We start from the raw sequence: 20,608 nt of genomic DNA, 5'->3' as shown, positions 1-20,608 counted from the left end.
GCAAGGCAATGTTTTGTTAAATGAGTTTTGCCCCATTGTACTACCTTTGGTTTTTTGCCACAGTTGTTAAATGAATGACTGAAGATATTACGGTAAGTGATTCATGTGGTCGTTAAGCAAATCTGTCTTTCCCCGTTGACTTTTGTTGTTGGAAACTGGGAAAGGCACAAATGGTGATCATATGACTGCGAGACAGTGTAACTGTCATAACTACAGACAAGTTGCCAAGTGTCCGAATTTTGGTCACATGAACTTGGGGATACTGCAATGGCTTTAAGGTGAAAAACTGGATGTAAGTCATTTTTTCCAGTGCTGTTGTAACTCTGAATGGTCACTAAATGAATGGTTGTAACTCACGGACTACCTGTACTTATTACTAAAACACATTATGCAAAATCCTTGACTATCTAATATCATAAATTAGTCAGGGAAATCAGTGTTTACGGGTCCTCTGGGGATGGCAGTGGCACCTGGAGTATTGCAACTCAGAATGTAAGAGGAGTAAATAAATGGTAAAGTAAATGAAACAGTATTTTTTAGAAAGCACATAAGAATAGGGAAGAATATAATAAAAACGAACAAAGATGGTCTGATATTGTTGAATGGATGAGTGTACACAGGAAAGTGGTGTAGATTTAATAATCAATGAAAGGGATAAAATGTTTGTCAGAAAATATGATCTGATATACACAGAGTTAATGATTGCATATGGAAGTAGGCAGGGCTTTTTTTCTCATAGAACGCTCAGAACGGAGTTCCGGCATCTTTTTTGGATGGAGCCTTGTAGGGTAGGCAAGGCAGGTTGTATGACATGTGTGAGTTCTGGCACCTTTTTCTTTTACAAAAAAAGCACTGGAAGTAGGAATCCTTAGATGAAGGACAGTTGCATATTCTACTTCACTGAAATGGTAGCAATTGGAAATCCAAGAATGAGTTGGTGGAAGAATTGTGGAACATTCTGAATGGTCACAGTCCAAATTACAGAATAATTCTTCTAGATCATATGAATGGGTGGGAATAAAGCAAACAAGAAACAGAAATTGACCTATTTGGAGATCCAAGAACAAATTAAAATAGTAGTGTTGGATGGTTATCTGCCTAGAAAAAGATCTCTGTGTTTCAGTCATGGTTTAAACATAAAAAAGAATATAACATGATTTGATTATTTTTGAAGGTTACAAGTGTGATGGGAGGTTTTGAACATGGAAAGTACAGGCTTTATCCTATGCAGTGGACGTACAAACCAGACTTTTGCTCTCCCAGTAGCAGACCAATTAAATCTCTGAAGGAAAACTAATGTAATTTTGCTGAATGAAAAAGAGCACAATAAAGCGAATTACACTATATTTTGCATGAATATAAAGGTTGACGTTGATTAATGCATGTGCTATAACTGGTACTATGAGGAATAATGCTTGTAAAAGAACAAGTGGAACAGTTAGCAATGATTCAACGTTGAGGAGGAGGTGAGACAAGGTAGAGTGATATCCCCTTGATTATTTATTTGTAGAAAAATGTCTATATAATGCTTGCAATGATTCATCTAACAAGAACTGTCACTAAGAAGACTGTTTATCCATGGAATATTCATGTCTCCTGGGACTAGTAATAAATTCATGTTGGTCAATATAACACATGGCTTCCCAGAAAAAGCTAATTAACTTTATAAGTACCTAGTCCAGAGGAAAACATAAAAGCAAAACATTTTGGCTGTAATTTGTTTTGTTTTATTAATTTTAATTATTAAATAATTAGTTTTAATTAATTATAAAGAAAGCTTCTGGTAAGCATCAGAGTGCAGAATAGAATTAAATGCTTTTTTGACTAATATGTTTGTGAAATATTGTAACATTTTTGGAAGTAGGTTTATTATTAATTTGTCTAAATTGCATACCTTCCAGGTTTGTTATTAATTAAATTTATTATTTAGTCAATATGTTAAGAACAGGCAGAAGGACCTAGCTACCTTGGCTGATTTGAAAAAACAGGAAAAAAGCTACATACGATAAGATGTGGTAAATATTTCAATGACAGACCACAGACACATGACATATGATGGTATTCTCGGCAGGGCTTTTTTCCTCATAGAACACTCAGAACGGAGTTCCGGCACCTTTTTTGGATGGAACCTTGTAGCGTAGGCAAGGTGGGTTGTATGACATGTGTGAGTTCCGGCACCTTTTTCTTTTACAAAAAAAGCACTGATTCTCGGTATATTGTTTAAAGTATGTTTTGGTCTTTTGTTTTAATTTGTTGTGTAAGTCACTTAGAAAACTATAGTGTGGTTGGTGACTATAGACATTGCTTAAATAAGTCAATAAAACCATATTGCTCTTCAAATGTGAGATTCCAATTCTTATTATTTCTATTACCCATGATGGATAGGACTAATGAGAGCTGGGTAGAACTGATGATAGTGAGTTTAATCAGATTTGGTCTTCTAAGATCTGGAAGGTTACTGGTTCCATGATTTATTTATTTATATTTTATTTATTAAATTTTTATGCTGTCTGCTTCACTGATACAGTGACTCTAGGCATCTTACAACACATTACAATGATTTAGGTTTTACAGGTTGTCCTTGACTTATGACCATTTGTTTAATGATGGTTCGGAGTTACAAATGTGCTAAAAGATGTCTTACAACCTGTCCTCAAAATTATGACCATTATACTACTTGCATGGTCAAATGATCAAAATTGGGCGTATGGCAAAAAGCTTGTATTTACAATAGTTACAACATCCTATGATTATCTGATTGCAGACAACCATAGGATGTTGTATAGGTTGATGTATTGCAGGACTTGGGTTTGTCTAATCCAGGGGTCTTCACACATGGCCCTTGTTATGACTTGTGGACTTCAACTCCCAGAATTCCTCAGCCAGGCATGCTAGCTGAGGAATTCTGGGAGTTGAAGTCCACAAGTCATAAAAGGGCCAAGTTTGAAGACCCCTTGTCTAAATCTAATGAAAATGAAAGACTAGGATTGACATGATAGCAGTGTTGCAATATTGAGGGGCTGCCAGAAAAAAGAGGAGGGGATCAACCTATTTTCTAAAGCACCAGAAGGCAAGACAAGAAACAATAAATGGAAATTAATCAAGGAGAGAAGCAGCTTAGAACTAAGGAGAAATTACCTAATAGTGAGAACAATTAACCAGTGGAACAGCTTGCCTTCAGAGGTTCTGGGTGCTTCATCACTGGAGGCTTTTAATAAGACAGTGGACAGTCGCTTGTCTGGAGTAGTATAGGGCAGGGGTGTCAAACTCAATTTCATTGAGGGCCGCATCAGCATTGCGGTTGCCCTCAGGGGGCCGGGTGGGTATGGCCAGGGTGGGCGTGGCCTACTGGTTGGGCGTGGCTAGAGTGCGTATGGCCTACTGGATGGGCATGGCCAGCTCTACATCGTATCAAGGGTGCCTATGGGGGCCTGGGCAGGAGTGGGACAGATCTGAGGATCTCTGGCAGAAGGAGGGTCTCTGAGCCAGGGCCAAGGCAGTGGGGGCCGTTCCCTCACTGTTTCCAGGATGGCTTCGTGGGCCACATGAAACCACTTCGCGGGCCGAATCCGGCCCCCGGCCCTTGTGTTTGACATGTTTGGTATAGGGTCTCTGGCTTGTGCAGGGAGTTGGACTAGGAGACCTCCAAGGTCCCTTCCAACTCTGTTATTTTGTTATTCTGATCACAATTTGTGACCTTCCGCTCTGGAAGCAAAGCCAACAAGCAAAGCCAGAGAGAAGCTAGATTTACTTAACAACTGTGGTGATTTGCTTAATGATCATGGCAAAAATGATCATAAAATTGGATCCAGGCGCAAGATGATTTGCTGAATGACCACATTGCTTAGTGTCCAAAATTCCAGTCCCAATTGTGTTTTTAAGTCAAGGACTATTGGTAATACATTGTTTGGTCTTATTATATGATGCATCTGAAGAACAGTGATACAATTGTAGTTCACTTTGTATATTATTTCTTTAGATAAAAAAAACTAGTTTGTTTCATGTCTTCTGGGATTGTGCTATTATTTTTGCTTTCAAGAGAATACTAGGAACGATTTGGAAAATAAGTGATTGTAATATTAGTTTCCAAAATTGACATCATTTTATATGAAGTAATAAAACTGACAGACTTGTTAGAATCTGCAAAATATTGACGTTGCAGCAGTTTGAGTGAGGGAAATACCGTCCGAACCCTTTAACAATTTTGGAATTTGTTTTTGTTTATTAAACTGTCACTATTCAATATTTTTAGAAGCAAAATATATTTGTGTGTGGGGAAAAGAAGGGAAATAAGAATTAATACTGTATGCTGGATTGATAAAAAATTCCTATGTAAGCCATCTTCAATTATTGTATCCTGCTGCGGCGTCTCAGGGGGTTGGGAGTGGGAGGCACCGTTTTACGGTGGTTCTCCTCCTACCTCCAGGGCCGCTCGCAGTCGGTGTTGACGGGAGGGCAGAGATCCGCCCCGAGGCCTCTCATTTGTGGAGTCCCTCAGGGGTCGGTTCTCTCGCCTCTCCTGTTCAACATCTATATGAAGCCGCTGGGCGAGATCATTCGTGGCTTCGGGGTGGGGTATCATCAGTACGCTGATGATACCCAACTTTTTCTTTCCACCCCGAACCAACCCAGTGATGCCCTCGCCGTGATGTCCCGGTGCCTGGAGGCGGTTCAGGTCTGGATGGGCTTCGTCTCAATCCCGCCAAGACTGAGTGGCTGTGCATATCGGCGTCTCGGGCTAACCAGGTTATTCCACCTCTAACGATGGGGGGTGAGGTGTTACCCCCCGTTGATAGGGCTCGCAACTTGGGCGTCCTCCTGGATTCACGACTCAATTTTGAAGATCACATAGGAGCCGTGACCAGGGGGGCTTTTGCACAGGTTCGCCTGGTGCGCCAGTTGCATCCCTATCTGGACCGAGACGCCCTACGCACAGTTACTCATGCGCTTGTGACCTCCCGTTTGGACTACTGTAACGCTCTCTACATGGGGCTGCCCTTGAAGACCACTCAGAGGCTTCAACTGGTGCAGAATGCGGCCGCGCGAGTTGTAATGGGGGTCTCCTGATACTCCCATGTAACACCTCTACTCCGCGAGCTGCATTGGCTTCCGGTTGCCCTCCGGGTGAAATTCAAGGTGCTGGTTATCACCTATAAAGCCCTACATGGCCTGGGTCCGGGGTATTTGAGGGAACACCTGCTGCCGGCATCAAATGCCCTTCGCCCAGTGCGCTCCCACAGGGAGGGTCTGCTCAGGGTCCCACCGGTAAGAGATTGCCGGCGGGTGACACCCAGGGATAGGGCCTTCTCAGTGGGGGTGCCTGCCCTCTGGAACCAGCTGCCAGTGGAGCTGAGGACTGCCCCCGACCTCCGATCATTCTGCTGGGGCCTGAAGACCTGGCTCTTTGAACTCTCGGGCCCAGGCTGAGGAGAAATTTATTTTAATTGGGGTTTTTAATTGTACAGGGTTGGTTTAATCTTTTTTAAATTGGTTTTTTAACTTTTGTATGGTTGATTTTTAACTCCCTGTAAACCGCCCTGAGTCCTCAGGGAAAGGGCGGTATATAAATGCAATAAATAAATAAATAAATAAATATTTTTCATGCAATGAACTGTATTTGTGATGAGATTTAAGCTTTAAAGTTTAAATGAGTTTTACCACTTTGAGGTTTGATACTGAACACAATCTCTTTTGCCTTGTGATGCCTGCTCTTTGGAAGGGTAAGCTTATTAGCCGATTGAAATGAACCTTTATTGTCAAAGTACAACTATGTGTACATTGAGATTAGCTGAGCCTCCCTTTGTGCTCCCACCCCCCAACACACAGTGACAACAAACCCTCCATCTTACTACACCATGTGAACCAACTACACCACACACCGGCCTCCCAAGTCAATCCTGCATAAAATTCACAAAAGTTATTTCCCATTCAAAAGCCTAACAGCCCACGGATAAAAGCTGTTTTTCAGCCTGTTGGTGCGGCTGGCTATACTCCAATATCTCCTAGCCAACGGTAGGAGAGTAAAGAGATACCGACCAGGGTGTGAGTCATCCCTGAGAATTTTCCTCACTCTTTCAAGGCAGTGAGCCCTGGCGATGTCATCCAGTGGTGTCAGGGGACAGCCCACAATGTCTTGTGCTGTACTCACCACCCTCTGTAATACTTTCCTATCCGCGGCTGTCAGACCAGCATACCAAACCACAATACCATATGAGAGGACGCTCTCTATAGTAGACCGGTAAAAGAGGGTCATTAGCTGTTGTTCTACCCTGTTCTTCCGCAAGACCCTGAGAAAGTGAAGCTTCTGCTGGGCCTTTCTGGCCACCTGGGTTGTATTAACTTTCCAGGTCAGATCTTCACAGAGGTAGACTCGCAGAAATTTAAAGGAGGAAACTGTCTCCACACAGTCCTCCCCGATGTAAAGTGGGGCAGGTTCCTCCTTTTTTCTCCGGAAGTCTAGCACCATCTCTTTCGTCTTGCCGATGTTCAGGTGCAAGTTGTTGTTACTACACCATATGGATAGTTTTTGTACCTCCGCCCAGTATGCTGTCTCATCCCCACCTGTAATGAGACCCACCACAGTTGTATCATCTGCGAACTTAATTATCTCAGTGGATGGGTCGGATGATACACAGTCATATGTGTATAAAGAGTACAGGTAGGGGCTAAGCACACAGCCCTGTGGCGAGCCGGTGCAAAGCTGCTTCATTATGTGCAATCCTACTTTGTGCAGGTGAACCAGTCCTCCTCCTGCAAAAGCATGGCTATAAGTAGTATGTTATCTAATAAACACTGAGGTCTTATTGAGAGGAATATTCTATGTGCAAGTATGGAGGTTTGCTCAATTTAATGAGGAACTCTGTTATTTCCCCTTATAGGAGAAATTAGAACCCTGGCCTTTTGAACAGCATACTTATACCAACAGAAAAGAATATTTGTAGCTCAGGGTTGAACTGTGTGGCCCTTGGTGCTCTCTGAACTTAGTGGTTTTCTTGCAGCCATTTCGTTACTGAACTAGGTAACATCATCAGCGCTCAATGTCTTTCTAGACAGACTCTGAGATCGCTGACTTCCAAACTGCCCTCTTTCTCACAGCCTCTGGGTGATTTTAGTGAATTTGCCGCTTATTATAGCTGGCTCAGGAATTCGAAGTCCACGAGTCATACTACCCCTGGTCTATGGAGATTTCCAGTCATCCCAAAAGTGCTTTTTCAAAAGGGAACTGAACTTTGTTTTTAACAGAACAGAATAACAGACTTGGAAGGGACCTCGGAGTCTTCTAATCCAAACCCCTCCTCAAGCAGGAGACCAGATACCCTTTCAGACAAATGGCTGTCCAATGTCTTCTTAAAATATCCTTTCTTAAAAACCTCCAGAGTTGGAGCACCCACAACTTCTGGAGGCCAACCTGTTCCAGCGGTCAATTGTTTTCACTGTCAGGAAAACTTCTCAGTTCTAGGTTGCTTCTCTCCTTGATTAGTTTCCATTCATTGCTTCTCGTCCTGCTTTCAGGTGCTTTGGAGAATAGATTGACACCCCCTCCCTTGTTTATGGCAGCCCCTCAAATGTTAGAATACTGCTATCATTTAATCCCTAGTCCTTCTTTTCATCAGAGTGCCTTGATTAACAGCTCTTTCTTATTCTCACAGTCCATTACACCAAGTGAAGAAGTTTTCTGAAATCGGAGTGGGCGTTTGAGGTTCCCTCCTAACTCTAATACCGGTAGTCAAAATAGAGGAGACCACTGCAAAGTTCAAGCCCACTTCTGCACTGCTTGCAGCAGAAAGAAGCACTGAGGAGACCAAGGGGATTCAAGGTGCTAGTGATGACCTATAAAGCCCTAAATGGCATGGGTCCAGATTACCTTAAGGGAGCACCTGCTGCCAGCATCAGCTTCCCATCGTCCTGTGCCCACCCACAGGGAGGGCCTCCTTAGGGTTCCGCCGGTTAGAGATTGCCGGCGGGTGATTCCCAGGGGGAGGGTGTTCTCTGTAGGTGCGCCCGCCCTTTGGAACGAACTGCCGATGGAGCTTCAGACTGCCCCCAACCTTCGCTCGTTTTGCCGGGACTTAAAAACCTGGTTGTTTGAATTGTCTGGCCTGGACTGAGGGATTTTAAATTCTATTAATTAAATCAAATCAAATAAAATTAAATTAATTTTAAAATTTTAATTTTTACTGTTATTATTAATTGTGGGCTTATACTAATTTCATTTTATTCTCTTTTTGTACTGTTTTAACTGCCCTGTAAACCGAATAGGGCGGTATATAAATTCAACTAATACATAAATAAATAATAAATAAATGGTGGCTAGTAGGACTGTATTTTCCTTGAAGACCTTTCGCTTCTCATCCAAGGAGCTTCTTCAGTTCCGAATGAGTTTCTACCAGCCTGCTAACGCTAAAAGATTTTTTTTAACAAAAAAAAAAGTTAAAACGCCAATATTGTGCAGCGACGGGGGTGCTACGGGTCGTCTTTATAGGAGAATTGGAGAGGCGGGTCAGTCAATTCGCCTGAAGAATACACGGGCAAACACGCCCGGCCACGTGCCGACGGGGACCGCACTTTGCACACGTGCCTGCCCCTTTTGCACGCTTCGCTCTGCGGCTCGGGCACGGAGGAGGCGGGTCCCTCGGCGGCTCCTCTCGCCGCCCAATCTGGCTCAGGGGCCGGGTTTGCTTGGCCACCGGCTCGTCTGAAGGGCAATGACCAGGTTGCTTTACTCTGGAGCCGGGCGGCGCGGGAGAAGCACCGGCGACGGGCGAGTTGAGGTTAACCGAGGCGGGGGGGGGGCAGGCGGGGCGGGGCGGTCGGCTCGCGCCACGGATAGAACTCGGAGCGCTCGCGCCAAGTGATACTATGTGCCAGCATCGTCGTCTTGGGTAATCTGTAGCGGGACATGTGTGTCTTCGTGTGTGTCTGGAGGGGGAGGCGTTGGGGAGGGGGAAAGACCTGGTCAAGAGCAGTCCTGTACTAAGTTCTCTGAGAGAAGGGCGGACTCGGGTTTCTCACCTGCAGGGCATGGGTGTTGTTTGGGCGGGTTTCCCAATTTTCTTGGGGTTGCAGTTGATTTAGATGAGAGAAGCGCCCGTCCGGTTGTAACTTCTAAGGGAAAGTATCCTACCCGGTTGGATTGGAGGCGCTGGTTTTGGAAATATTGGCGGAGCATCTGTTTTGTGATACCCGGCTAGCTACTATGTTATGAGGCCGCCTGGTTCCTCAGTGGTAAAAAAAAAAAAGTTTCGTTTCTGCAGAAGGCTTCGTTTAATCGGCTTAAGAGAGCGAAGCTAAAAAAAGACGACGAAGTAGGCAGTTCTGCTATTCGGGACGAGTGAAAAACCTCCTTTCTCTTCGCTAATCGTGTTGCACCAACAGTGGGGATTTTACATTGCTCGCATCCTTTTGTTGCAATTTAGTCTGGTTAGCGAAGGTTGAGGGAGGAACCGGCAGGAACGAAACATCCAAATCCTACACTCAACTCTTTTTTTTCTGAAAGGGAAAAATTAGATTGTTTTTTTTTTAAAGAATAAGAATAAGAAAACACACAGAACCTCTTTAAATTTCTGGCTCCAAACATCCAACAGCAATTATTTACTTTGGACAATCCCAGGTTTTTGGTACCCTGGTAATATTGTTCTCTATAAACAGACGTTTAATTTATATTATATTGGGCAAATTGGGGAATAGTTGTAGAAAGCTATAGCTAGTCAAGAGACTGACTGCTGAACCATTTGGATTTTAAATTCAGCAGGAGAAATTGTTTTGTTTTTTTGGTGCATCCGACTAGAACGTTCTTGGGGTAAAACATCAGGAAAACATAATTCACCAACTGAATTATGCTGAATAGTGGTGTGAGGTCCTGCCACTTAATAATGGTTATGTCTCATAGTACATGTTTAGCTATTTGGTCTTTAGAAATCATTCCTCTCCTAGTAATTGCAACTAGCTACTGAAGACACTATGTTTGAATCAACCAATCTCTTCACTTTCTGCATCAGAGGAAGAGAAATCATAACATGCTGGAATAGTGGGATGGCCACATAGTTCACTGAATCTCTTGCTAAGTTTGTACTTTACATCACAAATGCCATGTTACATTGAAAAAATAAACAGAATATTCTTTTAATGCAACTCTTCTTTAGAGTTGTTTGGTTTATTACACCAGTTAATGAATAGAGATAAATCCAGATTGCAAGTCAGATGCCTCTGACTCTCTGCTTGACCAGAAAAGCTGATGCTACAATAAAGTAATTTGACTTTAAAATTTTATAGGACAGCTTGTTTGAATTGCAGTGAAACTAGTACAACTGCTCTGCTTGAAGTCTATAAGGGTTAGTGTGCTACAAAAATGTGTTACTTTCCTCATTCCTCTTATGTTAATTCTGCAGCAAGTAGTTTAAAATTAAAAGCAATTGACCAATTTATCTTCCAGCTTAGAAACCCATTTCTTTGTGGTCGCCTTTCTCTTGCAGCTGTGAGTGGCAGATTTAAAAGTATGAGTTCATTCAGTAAAAGGCTGTTTCTAATGTATTTCCCATCTATTGACAGATTCCATTGCTCTACATTTTGGTGTTTTGTGCACCCCTCAATATAAGAGATTTGGAAAGGTCCATCCCAAAGAGGCATGTCACTATGCACTAGTAGAAGTCTAACAGCAGTGCAGCATTCTCTGAAGTCCTTGACAAATGTCACGTTATTCCTATGAAGAAGCTACCCCAAGTCAACTGTTCCAACAGTGGCACACTTTCTTGAATTCCCAAATGTCTTTTAAAATCACTGTCAGCAACAGCGGCGACAGTGCTGAAATTCAGCGGAGCCCACCTGAACTCCCAGATTTCTTTCCAAAAAGGTCTAGCATCTTTGAGAGACTTCCTGTTCTGCAGAGAACACAGGAGACAAGATGTCCTAAAACTGTTAGAGAGGATTTCCAGCAGAAAGGTGAGTTTTTTTTTAAATGTTCATCAGAAAATATTTCCTGTAAGATAGTTGTTTTCTTTCCTTGTTCGTCAGGATGTTTGTTAACTGTATTCATTCACTTACGAGTAATTTTGCAAATATCCTTTACCTTCTCACTAGAAGATCATTTAGAGCAGATTTTCTTTATAATTGACAAATTTATATCACTATATGTAAATGCAAGAGTAGGGTCTGCGATATAACACTGAAATTATATCGGATAAGGAAACCTCTTTCTCTTTCATTTAATAATAATGTGAAACTATCACTCTGATGGAGACTGTTGGTAGGTCTTTTTAATGTTTTTATACAAATATTATGGGTAATATACCGTAACTGAATTTCCACTTGGAATGTAGAAATTATTTTACAATGCACCGTTTTATATTGTTTTTAATTGCAAAACGATAAAGATCTTTGTCATAAGTGTTCTTATTCAGAGTTTGTGAGGAGAATGGTATTTATGTTCTGCAGAAGAAGTTAACCTGAATGATGGAGACAAAAAAATAAAACTCGAGTATAGGTCGTTCAGAATGAGCATTGATAATATTTCTATCTAGTCAGCCGGATCAAGATTAACATGCTAATTCAGTAATTCTTCTGGTTGTTGGAAATAAGTTGGTGTGTTCTGGCCTATCATTCCCCCTCAGTTTCATTATTTCTTCAGCTTTTAATCTCAGCTACCTCATTCTTTAACAATTTAGAAACATAAGTCAAGATTCTCTAGTTAGTTAAGAAGAACTGAGGTTTCCCACCAGCCATAATTCTAAACAAACCTAGGTTTGAGGTTACATGACTTTCCTAGCTGTTCCCTGTAGCAGAAAAAAGCGATGATCGTGCAACATATGCAGTCTTTGAAAGCCATAAAAAAATCTTCTAACACAAAAATAGTTCAGTAGAAGATAATATCTAGCAACTAAGAAATAAAAGATATTTTTGAAGGGATGCATTAACATATGGTCTCAAAAATCTTCATCAGGCAACCCTGTTTTTTGGCAATATTCTTGGTGGTGGACTATTACTAGTCCAAAAGATGTGGGACATTTAAAGAATATTGTATAGACGGTTTAGTAGTTGGTTGCTAAAATGCGTTTTGATTCCTTTATACTACTTAGTGCTTTTGCATTGTGTGACTGTGGTGATATCTTTTAATGCCTTGGATGAAGAAACTTTAAGTTCTTTTTCTGGGTAGCAAATGATCATTTAATTTCTATTATGATTTCCCTTTTAAGATTGCATCTATTTCATTTTTATTAAAAATAAATTCATCAGCTTCTTAGCTGCCAGTTTTCTCATTTAATAAAAATGAAATAGATGCAATCTGTTTTGCCTAAGGACAAAAGGAAGGAGTAAATTAGAGTCATTGATTGATGTAATTAAGAAGAAAATGGTTATTTCTTTAAAATTGGGGATAGGTGCCGTAGCAGCCCCCTTTGTTGCTTTATAAATGCTCATACTGAAGATTCAATTATATTTAGCTATCCCTACGTTAAAATATTTATTTCTTTAAAAGATGTGTGTGGCCACCCATTTTAAAACACGACTTTGGACAGCCAAGCATGAAGTAGTGGTTGGTGGCTTTTTTTGCTTATCCTACCATGGATTTGGTATGGGTACAGACTGATACAATTTGACGCCCCTCACCAACCATTCACCAACCAATTCCATCTCTTGGGGGTGGGATTAGGCCAGCAGAGATTGGCCAATTTAGGTTCATGCAAATACACGTCCTCTCCTTTGGTCTAAGGATATTTTTGTGGGCTTTTCTGCTTGGGGCAACAGGAAATGCAAGTCATTTTAGACTGAATACTCTCCCAGTCCAGTCAAATCTCTGAGCCGATCCCAGGATTGATGACCTGGATCAATCTGAAAAACATCTGGCCAACGATAGTGGTGGGGGCAGCAGTGGATAGGAATGGTACAATGAAGAAGGAGAAAGAGAGAACTGATATCAACGATTAGTTGGGTTGCATTTGGAGTCAGGACCTCACCATCTTTTGTGGTAATGAGTTCTTTAGCTTAATTATGCACTGTGTGAAGAAATATTTTCTTTTGCTTATTTGAATCTTTTCTAAATCAACTTCTTTGGCTAGCCATTGATTCTTGTGTTGGATAATTTTTGTCCCCTGTTTCTCCATACCATGCACGATTAATAATGTTTTCTTATGTCTTTGCATAATCTAAACATTCCCAGATATTTTAACCTTCTCCTATAGGTAAGTGTTTGATTTGCCCCAATTCATTTTCACTGCCTTCTCTTACATTTTTTTCTAGATCTATTATAACCTTTTTCAAAACTATACAGTTTTTCAAAGTCTGACATACTATAGATCTGCTTAAGGCCATTATAGAGTTGACAGCTTTATTTTCAGTTCCTTTCCTAAGGACCCATTCAGCTGAATAGGTTTTCTCAAAGTTGCTATATACTGATTCAGCAATTTCATTATTCATTATCACCCCAGATCTTTTTTCTAAATAGTTACACGCACTCAGACCTCCATGAGTATACAGTATGTGTGAAGTTAGAAGGGTTTTCCTCACTATGCATCATTTTACACTTAACAAATGGTGCTGTTGATCTGTCACATTATTGTGTGAGATTAATCATGATAATTACTCTTATTTTTCAAAATTCTTCCTATAGCATATAAAAAAATACAATTTCAGTTGGCCAAGTAAACCTTTTGCATTGTTGTTGGGCCCATATTTGTAAGAATGTCCAATTTCATCATTGTAGGCAATTTGGAGACTGCTAGAGGCAATTCAAAGAAGCATAGGTGAATTATGCACACAGAGTTAGTTGTGAATACATGAATTACTTAAATAAAGGGTCAGTTTGGTCTAGTGGTTAAGGCTAGAAAGCATGAAACTGTGAGTTCAAATCCTGTCTTAACCATGAAAGCCAGCTGGGTGAGCCTGAACCAGTCACTCTTTCGCAGTCCAACTCACCAAAATAGGAGAAGGAAGGTGTGTTAGATATGTTCGCGAATTTGAGTTATTTATAAAAATAATAAAGGTGGGATACAAATAAATAAAAGATACAGCTGCTTGATTTTTTTTCAGTTGTTAAATTTAAGATTTGCTCTTGGTTATAACCTATTCCTAGTCTAAATTATTGTGCTATCCAGCAAATACCTGTACAATTGATTTATATTGGTTGATTGATTTGATTAATTCTACACATTCCAAGTACTTTGTGTGCTCTGTCTTGGTCTTAACAATAACCTGCAAAACAAAGTAGACCTATATAGTAGCTATGAGAAGTGCGCCCAGGTGACCAGCTCCAACTCAACACTTTATTTATCCAATCTTTTCTTGATTAGCTTGCAATTTCATTTGGAATTTGGAATAATTTTAGTATTTGAACAATGTACTGGACTACGGTGGTTGTATTATAATTTTATTTCACATAGAGATAAACAGATAGCTGCACGTGTATATATCTGTGTGCAACTTAAATATTAAATCAATGTATAGCATGTGATTTGACTTGATGTGCAGATTTTTAAAAAATTCTAAATTGTGAAGTAATGGTCCACAGTAGGATTGGGGGAAATCTCTTATCAAAATTGCTTCTCTGTTGTACTTTTCACAGGAAGCAAGCGGTTATGTTTTTTGAATCTGAATTTCAAATGTGGAAAATCTTAATTTTGATTGGGAGTTTATAGGTTAAAATGCCAAAGCCATCTTTCTCGTGCTTCTATTGTGGCTTAGGACCTCCCTGCATCAATTTAAATAAAAAAAATGCATAAGAGAGAATGGGTTGCTTGAGATGAGGTCATGTTCATAGATGAGGTCATGTTTAAATTGGACAAAACCCAAGTCTTGCACTTTCTGCCGTTACGTTCACTGTTGCTAGGATAGGAGAAGTTATATAGAGACCTTATTGCTCGCAAAGGGATTTTGAAATTACACTGTGGATTACAAAACATTTAAGACCAGGACTGCAATTATATCTAAGACTACAGATTGCCTACCCTGACTTAAAAATGTTTTAAATATTTAGTTATTTAAAATCATATGATGATAACGCCATTGTGGCAATACATGGACAATTCTTCATGGATTGTCCTTTGAAGCTTCTCCAGAAACATATGGTTTCTGAATGAATTATAGCTATAGATGGATTTTAAAAAATCAGTTTGCCTTGAAAGATAGCATGACCAGAAGACTGATTATAGCTTTTTTTTTTTTTGCAAATTATCTTTCTACATGCATAGACCCTCTGGGGGACCATTTGGGCAAGTGTCCCATGGTAGGATAGTACATTGTGGTAGAATGCTGGAAGGAAGATGCTATATTTGAATACTTTCTTGGGAATCTGTTATTACATTAGGAACACATTGACTTTGGGCTGTGAATTGCAGGGAGCCGTGGTGGCGCAGTGGTTAGTATGAAGTATTCCAAGTTCCAAGCTAATTCTGCCGACTGCCAGCAGTTCGATTATCACCGGCTCAAGGTTGACTCAACCTTCCATTCTTCTGAGGTTGGTAAATTGAGGAGCCAGATAGTTGGGGGAAATATACTGACTCTGTAAATCGCTTAGAGAGGGATATAAAGCACTGTAAAGCAGCATATAAGTCTATTATATGCTATTACTGCTATTACTATGTCCACTAAAGAGCAATCTAAAAAGACATTTGTCAGACGATATTTGCAGATATAATTCTGTTCAAATTCTACCTTTATATTGGATTTGACAACTTTTGCAAAGTAGTTGCCAGGTTTTCTCAAACTCCTCTGTACTGATAAGGCATACTCTGTCTGAATATTTTCTTATTTGCACAATATCCGCTTCACTGCTAACTTGGGAAAAGGTTTTCCCCCTTTTCTGTGGTTTAATTCGTGTTTTATTAAATGATTATTCATCACTGATGATTACTGGGAAATATGCTGCTGTACGAAATACTATAATCCAATTTATGCCATCTCAGTTTTCATGTGGTTTTTTTAATTCATGAATTGCAAGAGCTTATTCAAACCATTGCAAAGTAATGAAGCAAAGTCTATCTGGCCAATCGGTGCATTAACATAAATATTGCAAGGCTTGATGTTGCTAGTTGAATTTGATTGGTTTTTCTTTTGCTGTGCTTGAATGGGGCTTTGATGGGTTTATACAATTTTTTAACAAAAAACCCAGTAAAATAAGTCTCAATTATTAATATACTTAAAAGAGTTGAGCAAATGATTTTCAGATTCAAGGACATTCTTGATAGTGACAGACGTCAAGATAGCAGCAAGAAGAGAATTGATCCAAAAAGCAAAATAATTTAATTCTGTGTTTTTGTATATTTACTTTGGGGGAAAATTGCCCTAAAAAAGACATCAGCAAATACTGTAAAACTAACTTTTTAATGCACATTTCAATTGCTGTTATTTTAAGCTCTTAAGGGGTTGAATATTTAGTTTATTCTGGAACTTTGCTGCACTACATGAAATGTGACGCCTGGGACTTAGTATTTTAAAACTTAGAAGAAATATGTATAATAGTAGATGATGTATTTTGCCTGCCTTCCAGATCTGAAGAGGTTAGACATTCTGACTAAGGTACTGGGTATCGCTTAACTTTCCCAAAAAATAATAATCTTTCAGTAATCAAATAATTTTACAAGTGAGTGCACATGCAAGAATAATATATGCTACAAAACTGGAGCCAAGTACTTTCCCGGCAACTGGTGTAAGGCCTGAATTTCATTGCCAATATGTGTCAGTGATTCATTGCTATTCTATGAAGTATTCCACTGAAAAGGTTAAAAATTAAAGCCACCAACTTGTGGGTGATAAAAATAACAGTGTTAAATACTTCATAGAAGTGAAATTGAATAGTATCCATCATCAAGCCATACTCTCTTTTAGATTTCTTTACATAAAAAGCCACCATAAATATCTTGCTTTTGTTTAAAAACATTTTTGTTTTTGGAGAGTGTGACGAGGCTGCCAAATAAAAAATGAAACTACTCTTTAGTTAGATGTGCTCTTAGTACTTAATGCCTAACATAGACCGAGTTTCTTTGTAATATATTTAAGTAATAATTCTTAGGAATGTGGGATGGCTAGAGCAAAGCACTTAAATAAAGTGTCGTTTCAGATATCTAGGAGCAGGTTTATGAAACGGGATAGTTGGCTGGGAAGGCGGAGCCTCACACTTCAGAGCTATGAGCCTAAAAACAGCACAGAAGGGCAGTAGAATATGTTAAAATGTTAAAAAAACATTTATTTGACTAAAAGACCTTATGCTTTTGGAAATTAGTTTCATGCATGTAGAAGAGAAGCTTTGCACAATTTTTCAATTGTTTTCTTGAGTTTTACTCTCCTCCACTGTCCCTATTAATTGAGCAGCTGGGTTTAATTTATTCTGACTTGCACACCAAGGGTAGGCATTTGTAAGACCCTGATAAAATTTGCTGTTTCCTGGAATTGTCTTATGTTGGTGAGTAAATCCAAAATAGTATTGGAGTAGTGCTTGAAGAAAGCTCCTGATGAACTAGACCACCCAACTATTTTTCCTAATTTTTTTTAGTAAGTCTTGACTCATTCTGTCTAAGCAGTTGAGTCTGAGGCTAATGTGAATTGCAATGAAAAAAAAAAGAATGGGTTGTTTTATTGTTTCATGTTGTCTCAGAAGTTTTATCTACTGTAAGGCACCCTATCTCAATCTAATGGCCTCTAAATTATTGGGACTGCAACCCTCAGAATTCCTATCTTTCATGCTTTGGTCACACTGGCTGGGGATTCTGGGTGTTACAGTATCAACACATCTGGAAAGTGTCAAGTTAGCAGACTTTGCTGTAGGGGATGTATCGTATACTCAGGATTGCTAGAGCTGCTTGCATTTTAAATCAAAGGAGCATATTTTTTCAAAGAGGAGAACTTGGCTGTGAAGTTTTTATGGAATACTCATCCCAGTTGGACTCGAGGAACAGAGGCAATAATCTTATTTTGTTCATCCCGAGTTAAAAATATGGTGATATTGAAGGTGGTGGGGGGAATGATACAGTGGAGATTTGTGGTCACCTTTCCCCTCAGATGGCATCTTTAGGTTCTTTGTGCTATTTCAACAACAGTAGCAAAATGTCAAAAACACTGTTCTAATGAAATCTGCAGTAGGATGGGGGTACATAAAAGCTTTTAAACCTTGACATATTATGATATGATATGGACGGTCACACAGTCAACCAGATGTTTAGACTGGATTTGGCATTTTTCTCCAACTATCAAGTCCTTCCCAAGGACCTCGGATAGGCAGATGTTGTTGTCTAATAATATTAACTATATCATCGCAGAATATAACCTGTTCCAAGTAAAAATGCCTTTTGTAATTGACTGATGTTGACTTTACCAATGCTAATGGTATTCAATTGGTGCTCTGGATATTTTGAAATTACACCTAAGCCACCTATTACAATTTGTACTATCTTCTCTTCCTTTTGCCACAATTATTCTACTTCTATTTTCAGGTCTTTATATTTTATGATTTTTCTCCAGTTCTTCTATTCTGCTGTCTCCAAGTATTTCATTGCTACTAGTCAGACTTTTTTATTATCATATTTTTCATACAAACAGCCGGATGTTTAGACTAGATTTGGCATTTCTGTCTAGCTATCAATTCCTTCCCAAGGACCTGGGATAGACAGAGGTTGTTGTTTAATATTAATATTATTATTTATATAATAATTATTATTTATATATTGTTGTTGTTGTTAGCTGCGAAGTCGTGTCCAACCCATCATGACCCTATGGACAACGTTCCTCCAGGCCTTCCTGTCCTCTACCATCTTCTGGAGTCCATCTAAGCTCACGCCTACTGCTTCAGTGACTCCATCCAGCCACCTCATTCTCTGTCGTCCCCTTCTTCCATTGCCCTCAATCTTTCCCAGCATTAGGCTCTTCTCCAGTGAGTCCTTCCTTCTCATTAGGTGGCCAAAGTATTTGAGTTTTAGCTTCAGGATCTGGCCTTCTAAAGAGCAGTCAGGGTTGATCTTCTCTAGGACTGACCAGTTTGATCGCCTTGCAGTCCAAGGGACTTGCAGGAGTCTTCTCCAGCACCTTATTTCAAAGGCCTCAATTCTTTGGCGCTCAGCCTTTCTTATGGTCCAACTTTCACTGCCATACATTGCAACTGGGAAGACCATAGCCTTGACTATACCCACTTTTGTTGACAGGGTGATGTCTCTGCTTTTTAGTGTGCTGTCTAGATTTGCCATGGCTTTCCTCCCCAGGAGCAAGCGTCTTTTAATTTCTTGGCTACAGTCCCCATCTGCAGTGATCTTGGAGCCCAGGAAAATAAAATCTGTCACTACCTCCATTTCTTCCCCATCTATTTGCCAGGAATTTATATACTAGGATATTATATTATCACTGCTTTGCCTCTTGGTGTTTAAATTGAAAGCCAAAATGGAATTCCTTATTGGGCATCTTTTTTCTCTGAACAACATTATAGTGTAGTTCAGGGGTGTCAAACTGCCGGCCCGCGGGCCGGATGCGTCATTCGGAAGCCGCGCCCACCCCATTGCCGGCAATGGCAAAACTCTCCCGATACGTTGTGCAACGTCACATGAGTTTGGCATGTCTGGTGTAGTTCATTACAATTGTGTCCTTCTGTTGTTACAAAGAAGCCAATGCAGCATGTTACAAAGACAACATAGTATCTTAGTTTATCATGCTTTTGAAGCTTCTGAATCAATTAGGTTTCATATTGTATGGGTTGATACCACTGTAGTGAGCCTTCCCTTCTTAACAAGACAGTATTATATGACATTAATTCCCTTTTTGTTGTATAATAAATATTATATACAGATGATATATGTGTGACTTGAAGCCTTGATAGCAACTTTTTTATGTCTTATTGAAGAATTTTTTTACTAAGTTAAAAAGATAAATACAAAGCAATATAATGAAAGAGTTAGAAAAGAGAAAAGATAAGCAAAAAAGTGTTACAGCAATAAAGAGAGAAAAATAGAAAAAAAACAAGGAAGATTCTTAAAGAAGCAACTTCCAATCTTCATAGTTGTTATAAACATATTTAAAACTGTTTCTCCCGTTCAAAATGAAAGAACATGGTTTCCTTCTCTCAATATTTTTCCTTTATTAATCAGTAAATCCAGAGATCATTCAGTTTATTTTTATCCATTTTCAGTTTTACAAAACATCTCTACTGGCTTAGAAATTTGGTAATTGTAGTTCAGTTTAGAGAACACCAGATTGAAGAAACTGACAGGGCTTAGTACATGAACCAAATATTTTATAATATTTATGGTAATAACAGTCTGGACATGTTTGAAAATACATTGTTATGCATGTGTAAATAACATACATATATATAAACATATACATATAATGCCATACATAAATCTGTGCCTGCTTCTTATCCCTGATATGAAATCCTTTATTCCTTTTGTTCTGACATGCATACAGTCCCCGAATACATTCAAGTGACGAACATACCACATATTTCAACAATCAGTGTAGCATGTTCATCAGATTTTTAAAAAACATTTTCAAGCAGATTTTCATAGATTTTGTCCATTTTTCTTGGCATTATTTTGTGTTATGCAATATAGTAATGTATTTCAGGTTTTTGGGTAGTGTGGGAACAATTAAATAGGATAAAAATAACTTTTTCTCGTGCTGCTGATTACACTTTTTCCCTTCC

At 39.5% G+C, this 20,608-nt stretch overlaps 1 protein-coding gene across 1 annotated transcript in view; it reads left to right on the top strand.

Moving 5' to 3' along the window:
* Positions 1 to 10,685: 10,685 nt before the first annotated feature.
* Positions 10,686 to 20,608, top strand: part of GLIS1 (GLIS family zinc finger 1) — a gene marked incomplete at its 5' end in the record, with an annotated part of 251,501 nt that continues 241,578 nt past the window's right edge. The window contains one exon of the mRNA XM_081323197.1: positions 10,686 to 10,938. Coding sequence (XP_081179323.1) covers positions 10,686 to 10,938 — 253 coding nt within the window. The remainder of the gene's footprint in view (positions 10,939 to 20,608) is intronic.

The sequence above is a fragment of the Vipera berus genome (assembly GCF_964194415.1).
Source record: "Vipera berus genome assembly, chromosome: 3".
NCBI lineage: Eukaryota > Metazoa > Chordata > Lepidosauria > Squamata > Viperidae > Vipera > Vipera berus.
The sequence above is the reverse complement of the archived record's forward strand: the minus strand, read 5'-3'. Positions and strand labels throughout refer to the sequence as shown.